The following is a 10,000-nucleotide window of genomic DNA, read 5'->3' on the forward strand; positions in this document are numbered from 1 at the left end:
AGCTGGTTGGAGTAGCTGTTGGTTACCACGGCAACTCAAACCGACGCTGAAGACTGATGATCAAACAGTTTAAAATATTTACTGAAGAATTACAAACAAACTCTTGAACTTTTTGTAACAGCAGCGTTTTCATGTGTTTGTGCAGTTTAGCACAAACACATGAGAGTTGACGGCGTGGCCAACTCCTCCGTGCACAAAGTTCTCCCGCTACCGGAGGAAGTGGCCACGGCGAGGATTCGTCCTGGAGGATCCTGAGGCTCGCTAGAAGCTCTGATGACGGAGCGCCAAGTCAACTGAAACATGTTTATGAACTTTTCAACAGAAACATAAAAACGGTTCACATCGTATCGTGCAGCAGGATAGGATACAGATCTCCAGGTTGGAGTCGTGTCTCGGTCTGTGTGCGTCCGAGTCCACAGAGCTGAGGGCGGCGGCGGCGGCGAGCGCCAGGAGCAGCGCACACACACTCTGCATGGTCAGCAGGGGGCGTCAGAGAGGCACACACCTGAGAAGAGAAACATGAGATCGTTAAAAATCAGAGATTCTCAAGCTGAACACTCGAGGAGCATTCTTATTGGTGGAGCTTCTCTCATGAAGTGCAGTTCCTGGAGTGTCCACTAGAGGCTGGCTGCAGAAGCACAGGAAGTCACATACACACCCTGATGTCCCTCTGATAGGACTCTTTATAATCCCCTCAGGAACAAGTCCCGCCTCCGACTCCTGCTCTCTGCATGCAAAGTTAGCGTCTCCGTTGCAACTATCATGCTATCATTATCATGTCGTTGCAACTTTCCCCTCGCTCGGAGGCTTTTCATACATTAGAGAGGCGGCGCTGTAAGAGAGGAGATAAATACGAGAGCTAAAAATAGAAACTCTTCAGATGAAAATTTGATGAAAGCCACATTTTTAAGTCAGCACTCGCAGAAAACATGAGTAACTGGAGGGAGGAAAAGATGATGAAAGCTTGAAGATATGAGTTCATATCCGACATCCATAAAAAAGCTCCAGGAGGGGGGGGGGGGGGTCAGAGGGCGCTGCAGGGTAGGAAGAGGGGCATACTGAGGAGGAGGAGGAGCTAAGAGGACGACATCATCACCTTTGTTAAAATCTGAACACGCAAAGAAAGGAGGGAACATGCATGATGGAGGAGCGTGAGGAGTCAAATCAGGAATCTGAAGGAGTGAAGTGAGAGAAAGTCTCGGGGTGCTAAATGTTCATTTAGACTGAACGAGTCTCTGCTCCTCCCTCCGTCCTCATGTTTCACCGCAGCACAGCGAGCGTCCAAACGTAGACATCAAGATTTTATTCTGCCTGACGGTGAAGACGGAGAGGAAGTGAAAATGGAAGAGGACGAGCTCGTTGTGTTTCTGCTGTCAGAGGTTTTAAAAACAAACTGAGAGAACTTTTTATCTTACGGAGTCAGCAGAATGAAAAACTCGCTCCTGAGTGAAGACGATACTCGATTAAGGTCAATTTGTGCATTTCCGAGAACATCTATTGGGAAGCTTCCAGCTTTCTGAGAAACGCTGCCTGCACTAAACGTCCTTAAGTGCTGCTCCTGAGCTGAGTTATTTCTCCAGATCAGCAGAGAAAAAGGAGGCGTGGTCTCTCGTGTCGGGTTGTTTGATGATTTTGTGTTCTTCCAAACAGACGTGAAGCTCTGACAGAAAAGTCCAGCAGCTGCTGATGTTCCTGTGCAACAAGGCTTAGACTTCAAGGGCAGATCATTCACGTCTAATGTGGCAGGAAGGAGTCTTAATACGTCCAGACAGGCGGGGCTTAAGAAGGTCGACACGAGATCAAATCAAATGATCAGAATTCTTAAGCAGCCAGAATCAAACGATACTTCATACAACGTGCTGAAAGTTGAAGCTGAGAATACGACTTCCTCATACGACCATATATGGGATTAAAGTTGACCCCCGTCAGGTTAGATTAAAGGAGCAACATGTAACTCTGACACCTAGTGTTTAAATCGGGTACTGCAGTCCAGATTCTAATTGAAGTCTGCTTTACTGTCATTAACCTCGTTGGGTTTAACGTACTTTTATAAAAATCACGTCACAGCCCTACGATCATCAAACTTCACACTTTGCTTTCACCTGACCAGGTGATGCTGACACGCTGAAATGTTTCCACGCTGCTTCAGGAGAAATTAAACGTTTATGAGCCACAAACTGAACATGTGGAGGATTTCTTCCTGTGGTCATCACCGCAGAAAGAAGATAACCCCCCCCCCCCCCACACACACACACACACATCAGCAAACCTTCTTTTCACTTTCTCACTCTAAGTCCAGGACCGGAGAGACTGGGGGGGGGGGGGGTTCAGATTGGATCTGTCAGCGTCACGCTCACGGCGGGTGAGGTGTGTCAGCCGGGCGGATGTCTGCAGGCAGAGTAGTTCTCACTAAAGCCGTGTAAGCTCACATAAATCTCTTGGCTGGAGGAGATTTATTTCTCTGCCAACAACAATCCCCCCGAGGGAGGCTGAAGTTTGATGTCCTGTGTGTGGGGGATCCCGGTTTGTAAGGGGGGGGGGCGTGTGGTCACACTGACCCGAGGAGAGAGAGAGCTCCACGCTCTGAGCTGTCACATATTCCATCATCCAATCAGAAATCTCTCTGATTCTTTAAGTGTCAAACAGAAACCTGAGTCTCAACCGAGACCCTCCGGTGTTTAAACATGAAGCCGATGCTGAAGTGTAAAAATCCTGCAGTACCTCGAGTGTCCACTAGAGGCTGGCTGCAGAACACAGGAAGTCACATACACACCCATTCTAAAAAGCCTGTTTGGTCCTCTGGGTTTCAGGTCCGACCTGTGCCTCCTCTCCCTCTCCCCCTCTCTCTCTGATTTCTGACTCCGTCCACTGTCCTGTCTCTGGATGGAGGAAGTCTAGGACTTACATTTCTGTTGCAGTGGAATCAAATCATGTATCGATGTTGACTTTTTACAAGCATCGATTATCGTAGAAAGTGGGGAATGACGGATTTGAACCCTGGCCGCGCCTCTCATGAGGGCTTAAGTCTCTCTATATGGGGCGCACACTAACCACTAGACTACCGGTTCCAGAGAGACAGAGTACCCGTCTGAGCTGCACAAACACATTGGCAGCTACATATTTGTGCCTCTCAGTTTGTGTGCAGGAGTTTGTGACTTAAAGACAAGAAATGACAAAACATCGGCTCCTAACACTTCTAAGTATCTATTTAAATATCGTGTTATACATTTTAAAATAAGACATGATAGTAACCCTGCTGCTAACCAGCCGTCTTTGGAGGGGGATTGAACCAGCACACAGCTGGATGAGCAGCTGGAGAGGATCCAGATCCCCTCCAGGCTTCCAGCCTGTTTGAGGTTCAAGAGGCTGACACATCATCTGTCTCTCCTCCAGTTCTCACTCACACACAGGCAGAGCCACAGACATACGTAATGGAGCTGGTTAAGACTGGCACGTGAACCATTAATTAGAGGTTGCTTAATTAATTTCACACCCCCCTCCCCCCTCCCCTCTCTGACCTGTTCCTCTGAAACACGTGAAAGTCTGCAGAAATGAATCAAAGCCACATTCTGTTTGTATGAATGTAAAGACATGAAGCTGTGATGCTGCAGGTGATGTGGAGACACTCCGTGATCGTGGGTCCGGTGTGTGAACACGGGGTTTCCTCACCGGGAGCTTGTTGGGGTATTAACGAAGTACTTCAAGGAGCTAATCGACTAATCGATCGCTCCTGTCATCGACGCCGTGTTCATCCATCAGAACCGGAAGATCCAGCCGGTGAGAGGCGGACATTACAGCCGGGAAACTCTCGGTTCACTCACCGTGTATGCAGCGGGGGTCGGCGGCTGTTAGCCGGTGAAGAGTCGTTTAACCGATGTTCTCTCCGCAGCACACGGTAAAGGTCAGCTCGCAGAGGAGGGGGACGGCTCGGTCCGGACGGATCCGCAGGTGGAGGTGTTCATTTACATGCGGCTCGTGCTACTCCACTCCGGCTGCTCCGCGCGGACGAATGACAGCCAGCGGGCGAGACTCGCGGAGGAGGATGTTGTTTCCGCACGGAGGGTTTAAAGTGAGACACCACCAAAGCGTGGGCTGCGTTCCGTTTCTCTCAGCTGTTCTCTGACATAATGACGGTTTAATGACGGCTTTTAGCCACAAACCTTTTTCAATAGGACTCAGACAATACAGTGAAGAGGAAATATCCGTCTATAGGAGAGAAAAAAGAGGATAAGGAGTAAGCGTGGGGACAATGGCAGCCATGATGGTGATGGTTGGAGGGCCCCCCAATTGATTCTTGCTTAGGGCCCAAAGAGACCCTAGAATCGCCACTGTCTGTGTGCGAGCTCAGCCGGCCATAACCGAAACAAGTGCAAACCACCAGGAGTCAGAGTAGCTGTTGGGCCCCCCTTGAAATCTTGAAGACGGAGAGGATGGACTTTTCTCATCATTGGGGGGTTTGTAGACGGACTAGAGACACATGTTAGAGTTAGAGGAACATGGAGAAGAGGATTTAGAATATTTGACCTTCAAATGTAAACAACATTAATTTACTGAAACCCGGCCAGAGAGACTTCATCGTGTGTTTACAGAAATAAAAATTAAATAAAGTTATGGAGAAAATGTATTTTTTTGATTCCCCCAAAAAGGGAAGTATTTTATTCAAACAGCTTTTTGAATTAGCTTTAAACATCCTCTGTAAAAAACAAACAAGCTATGTGACTATGTTGATAATTAACTGAAGATCACATTAACGGTCGCAGGTTTCACCTCGACTTCTTTCTTCACTTCACAGCAGAAGTTTTATTTCCATCTTTATTATTGTGTTTTTTTCTGCTGCTTATTGATTGGTCTTTTAATATTTTATAAAGCTCGTTGAGCGTTCAGATTAAAATGTCCCCGTGGCGTCCTGTACCTGTGATTGAGGTTAAAAACATCCACAGATAAACGACGGCGCTGCTTCATGAGGAGAAGAAGAACAGAAACAACATGAGGTGAACGGGTTCTAAATAAATACAACAAAACAAATAAAAACAGAACTGAGGGTTTGAAAACGTCCGTCATATCTTCAGTTTGTCGGGGCGCCATCCGGCTCTCAGCGTGAAGTCAGACAGACAGATGGACACGTCGCCAACACGCCTGGAGACGGAGGTTAAGGAGCAGAAAGAGATACAGTAACGACCCCGTGTTGTTCTCAACACGCTCAGAGAGATTAATCGAGACGCACAACACGGACGTTCAATACACGGCGAGAGAAAATCGATGAGGAGACTCAGCTGCTGACATTTGAAGTGCATTCTGGGTGTTCTCCACCCTGCGTGTGTTGGACCCTCACAGGAGCGTGCTTCAGCTTCCTGCAGGATGTGAGCGTTGGTGTACAGCATGTCAGCCTGTGTGTTTGAGTGTGTTTCACTTGATAGGAGGGATACAAGACGTCGCTCTGCAGACTCTGACTGCAGCTCTCGGCTTGTATCTGCAGGTCGAGTGACTCCACCACACTCATCACTCTCAGCCTGTCCTCCACTGAGGGCGGAGGCTGCAGGACGCCGTCGAGGATCTGCAGAGAAGAGCGAGAACTTTGTTTGTTTTTTAGAGGAAGAAGAGAGTCGGAGCAGCACGGTGAGGAAAAGGGACAACTTTTAGTACGATGAAGATACGGAGACCAAACCTTAAAGGAGCAGTATGTAACTCTGACCTCTAGTGTTTAAAATGAGTACTGCAGTCTAAATTCTAAACATCATAGAGAGCTGTCTCCCCCCCTCCTCTCTAGAGTCCATGCTCACGCAGGTTGCCATGTGGTGGACTCTGAAGCTTCAGTGTTTATCCAGCTCTGCATCGGTCTGGATAATGCAAATGATGCTTGTGTGCTTAAAGTGTATGCACACACACATGCATGGCTTGACGCACACAAACACACACATGAACGCACACTCAGCAGAAAGTCATGTCAGGACTCACAGGGAGGAGTTAGACTGTGACTATGAAACCAGAGATCAGAGACAGAAACACAAACTGAGATTTCCCCTCAGTCAGTCATGCAGATCTCATTTTAACTTAGGTGATTGTGTGTGTGTGTGTGACAGACTGCAGCAGAGATGACGGGGGTAAAAACTCATACTGTCTTCAAACTGTGAAGAGAAATATGTCACGTTGAACCCTGCCTCCTCTGAACTGCCTCCATATCTGCAGAAACACACACACACACACACACACACACACACACACACACACACACACACACACACACACACACACAGTTCATGACTCTCTGACACACAGTGCACTCTGAGCTGCAGCCATCGTTCTGTCACTCTGAGCTGCTTTCAGAATACTGAGTGAGTTTATAAACATGAAGGAAGCCAAGTCAGATATTTTATCGCAATATAAACCTTCTCTGGTCCAAACAAATCCAGAGCATTCAGGAGCAGAATCTAAAGTTAGAAGGAGGACATACTGGCTGCTGCATTGTTGTCAGAGAAGCCAGCACTTCAACATGTTTCCTTAATGATCAGATAGTAAGATACCTTTATCATCTCACTCTCTACACAGCTCACTGATTGGACCTTTAAATAAAAGTCATTTTAAAATATAAAGGTGCTGTCTGTCCTGTCCTGAAGCTCTCAAACGTGCGTCAGATTTTAGAATTTGTTCTCAGCTCAGAATAAATCTGGGAAAACTTTGTCTGTGAGTTTTTAAGAACAAACTTCTTCTGAAGAACGGTTGATGAGAGAAGCTCAGTGAACTGTGGTATCTAAAAATAAATCAGTGTGAGAAGTGTTGCAGCTCATTTGAGGCTCCTGCTCTACACCTGTTGAGTTTGACACCACCACCTCTGCAAACACACGCTAACCATGTCACCTGTTAGGCACCTGTGTGGGTCGGAGTTTCAGTTCGGCTCCAGTCATCTCATTATTCGTCTGTTTCTACTGGAGCCTGTCAGTGACTCAGTGACTCCAGCTGTTTGAATCCACTGGGATGTTTAAAAACACAGATGATGTGAACCTGCTCACAGAGACCTCAGTTATATCCATTCATTCTGTTCTCTCCTGAGATGCCACAAACATGAAGAGAAACCTCTGCTCCTCACTGTTAGCTCGTTTGTTATCGCAGCAGATTTAAAGATTCAGAGAAGTCGACGCTGATCTCTAAAAGATGCAAACAAAGCTTCTGGTGTGTTTGAACGCAGGACATGTGATTTATAGTTTGCACAGGAATAACAGAGTTGAATGAATCAAAGCTCTGGTGAGAGAGAGAGAGATTGAGAGAGAGAGGGAGAGAGAGAGACAGAGAGAGAGAGACAGAGAGAGAGAGAGAGGGAGAGAGACAGAGAGAGAGAGGGAGAGAGACAGAGAGAGAGAGAGAGAGAGAGAGGGAGAGAGAGGGAGAGAGAGAGAGAGAGAGAGGATGACTGCCTTAAATATCCTACACCTAGGAGACTGGCCAGGTCTGCCTAGGTGTGGCAGAACACCGCCCGACCAGCGAGCTGTGGGGACACAAACACACACAGAGGGGGACATGTTTGTGTGTGTGTGGTTGTACCTGTGTGAGGAGCTGTCTGAGGGTCTGTGCTGCGTCCTCACTGAGCTCCTTCACGCCCCTCCTCTCCACCGCCTCCATCACCTGCAGCAGGTCAGGCGCCCACAGCACGGCCGTGCTGCGGTGCTGCAGGAGCTGCAGAGAGAGGAAGACACGATGAAAGACTCATAAACACGTTATTCTTTTGGTTGTTTTGAGTTAACTTCTTTGTAAACATTTTAAAGTCTGAGAAGACAGAACACACGGCGTCCATCAGTCTACTAAAGTTTAGGTTGGAAAACTTTGTTTCTGCCGGAGGAGAAACAAAGAGAGCTCCGTCTACATTACACAGATATGTTGGCAACATTTGGAGAAGAGGGAGGAGCTGGTGAAAAGCGTGGGGTTTCTGTTCCAGCACCGGATCATGGCGACAAAGAAAATAAAACCCAGAAATGGAGGAGCTGGTGATGCAGTCAGAGGTCGGAGGTCAGACAGAAACATGTTGTTTGCTGCAGCAGGAGGGTCACAAAGAGAAATCAGAGACTTAAAGTTCTCGTATGGTGACGTCCATACAGAGGAAGGTTTGGCCGGAAAGTAGCTCCTCACAGAAAATCTACACGGAGAAGAAGTCTGTTGAGATAATGTTTTTTAAACTTGAAGGTGTTGCAGCGAGTCAGAACTCACTCTCGTATGAATCAAACACTTCGACAACCTTTTTATTACCTTCATTAACTTTTGATACTTCCAATATCAAATATTAATCCCTGCTCAGTACCAGAGAAGGCAGACTTGATTTGAGTGGTGTGTGTGTGTGTGTGTGTGTGTGTGTGTGTGTGTAAAGCCTTTCACAGTGGAGATGAGTCTGAGGACGGCCGGGTGCAGACAGCAGCTCTCTCCTGAGCTCATCATGCAGTTGAGGAGGAATCGACTCCACGGCTGACACACCACGTTCTTTGCTTACAGACACAGAGAGAAAAGAAAAATAAACCCAGGAGGAGAAGTGACAAACAGGAAGCTTCACTCGGATCAATTCTGTTTCATTTTGCAACATTCCTCCGAGTACACTGAAAAGATGATCTCTCTGAAAACAGCCAAAAGGCGACTAAATGGAGACACAGCAGGAGCAGAGAGTTAAAAACGTCAGATTTTAAACTCTTCAGGTTTTAGATGTTTTATCTTTTACTCCCTCTCTAAGGGATCACACACATGCACACTGGGGGCGGGACTAAATATTGGGATGGCAATATGTCATCGTCCAGACTCGTGTTTAATGGCTGGTGTTAAATATCAATATTTTAATTGAAGAAATGAGAACAGATTTCCTTGACAATGTGACTCATCGTGTCATCGCTTCTGACATGAATCAAGTGAACAGATGTTAAATGGTCAAAAAGACCACAACAGGGTAGAGTTAGACTTTCTGAGGATGATTTGTTCTTCATCCTGTTTTGACGTCATGTTGATAAAGTGAAATACAATCAGGAGTCTGTATGTTGTGCTTTATTTTGAAATTCAACGGACGCTGTGTGCGTTTCCTCCTCTGACTTCCTGTTCGGGTCGATCTCTTCGGGTCAGCTTGTTATAACTTTTGAAATCCTAAGATATCCTGATACGATACGATAGACTTTATTGTCCTCTTGGGGAATTTGTCTCGGGCTCAAAGTGCTGCAAACATTCAGCTGCCTCACGAGTCCGGGTCGCGAGCAGAGCGACTCTCTCTCTTTTGCCATCACCGACTTTGGTTTGTTGTCTTTGATTTTCCTCATCACACACACAGTCGACATTTCAAAAACTGTGAGGTCTCCCTCTTTGGTGCTGATGTGTTCAAACAGGAGTGACCTGAAATTGATCAATATCCTATTGAATCAATATCTTATTGATACTCCCGTGCGTCTCAGTGTTTGGTACCTGTAGTCGGACTCTTCCTCTGAAGGAAGCCCAGCAGGGAGCTCAGACAGTTCACCGAGGCTCTCAGCAGCAGCTCGTGTTTCTGACGGGGAAACATGAGAGATAAGTCAGGGACACGATGAAGAGGGAAGAAGAAAGGAACATCTTCCAGCTCTTCAATGTCACTTAATTACAAGTCACAGAATCCACAGGAGGCGGAGGGACACACACACACACACACACACACACACACACACACACACACACACACACACACACACACACACACACACACACACACACACACACACACACACACACACACACACACACACACAGAAAAAACAAAAGAAAGAACAAGGCGTCTGAGTTAGGATTTAATAATGCATGTGTCTCCCACAGTGGTGATGCTGGCACTGAGCAGGACGTAGTGTCCAAAAATACTGAAGTAGGCCAGACGGGTGTTCACCATAATCCTGAGGCAAAGAAGGAGTCAAGGGTGTGAGAGAGGGAGCGAGAGGAGAGGAGAGGAGAGGAGAGGAGAGGAGAGGAAAGGAGAGGAGAGTTATTCATATCAGCAGCTGAACAGCCGACTTCAGAG

General features: G+C 47.0%; 2 protein-coding genes across 2 annotated transcripts in view; both read right to left on the reverse strand.

The window, feature by feature from the left end:
- Positions 1 to 4,114, reverse strand: part of LOC132954615 (coiled-coil domain-containing protein 134-like) — an 11,510-nt gene extending 7,396 nt beyond the window's left edge. The window contains exons 1-2 of the mRNA XM_061027221.1: positions 3,822 to 4,114; positions 369 to 505 (exon numbers count right to left, since the gene is read on the reverse strand). Of these exons, the coding sequence (XP_060883204.1) occupies positions 369 to 474 (106 nt within the window). The 5' untranslated portion in view covers positions 475 to 505; positions 3,822 to 4,114. The remainder of the gene's footprint in view (positions 1 to 368; positions 506 to 3,821) is intronic.
- A 309-nt stretch (positions 4,115 to 4,423) lies between these two features.
- LOC132954122 (meiosis inhibitor protein 1-like) overlaps positions 4,424 to 10,000 on the reverse strand; it is a 38,944-nt gene continuing 33,367 nt past the window's right edge. The window contains exons 27-30 of the mRNA XM_061026592.1: positions 9,421 to 9,502; positions 8,362 to 8,468; positions 7,537 to 7,668; positions 4,424 to 5,554 (exon numbers count right to left, since the gene is read on the reverse strand). Coding sequence (XP_060882575.1) covers positions 5,270 to 5,554; positions 7,537 to 7,668; positions 8,362 to 8,468; positions 9,421 to 9,502 — 606 coding nt within the window. The 3' untranslated portion in view covers positions 4,424 to 5,269. The remainder of the gene's footprint in view (positions 5,555 to 7,536; positions 7,669 to 8,361; positions 8,469 to 9,420; positions 9,503 to 10,000) is intronic.

The sequence above is a fragment of the Labrus mixtus genome, chromosome 20 (genome assembly GCF_963584025.1).
Source record: "Labrus mixtus chromosome 20, fLabMix1.1, whole genome shotgun sequence".
NCBI lineage: Eukaryota > Metazoa > Chordata > Actinopteri > Labriformes > Labridae > Labrus > Labrus mixtus.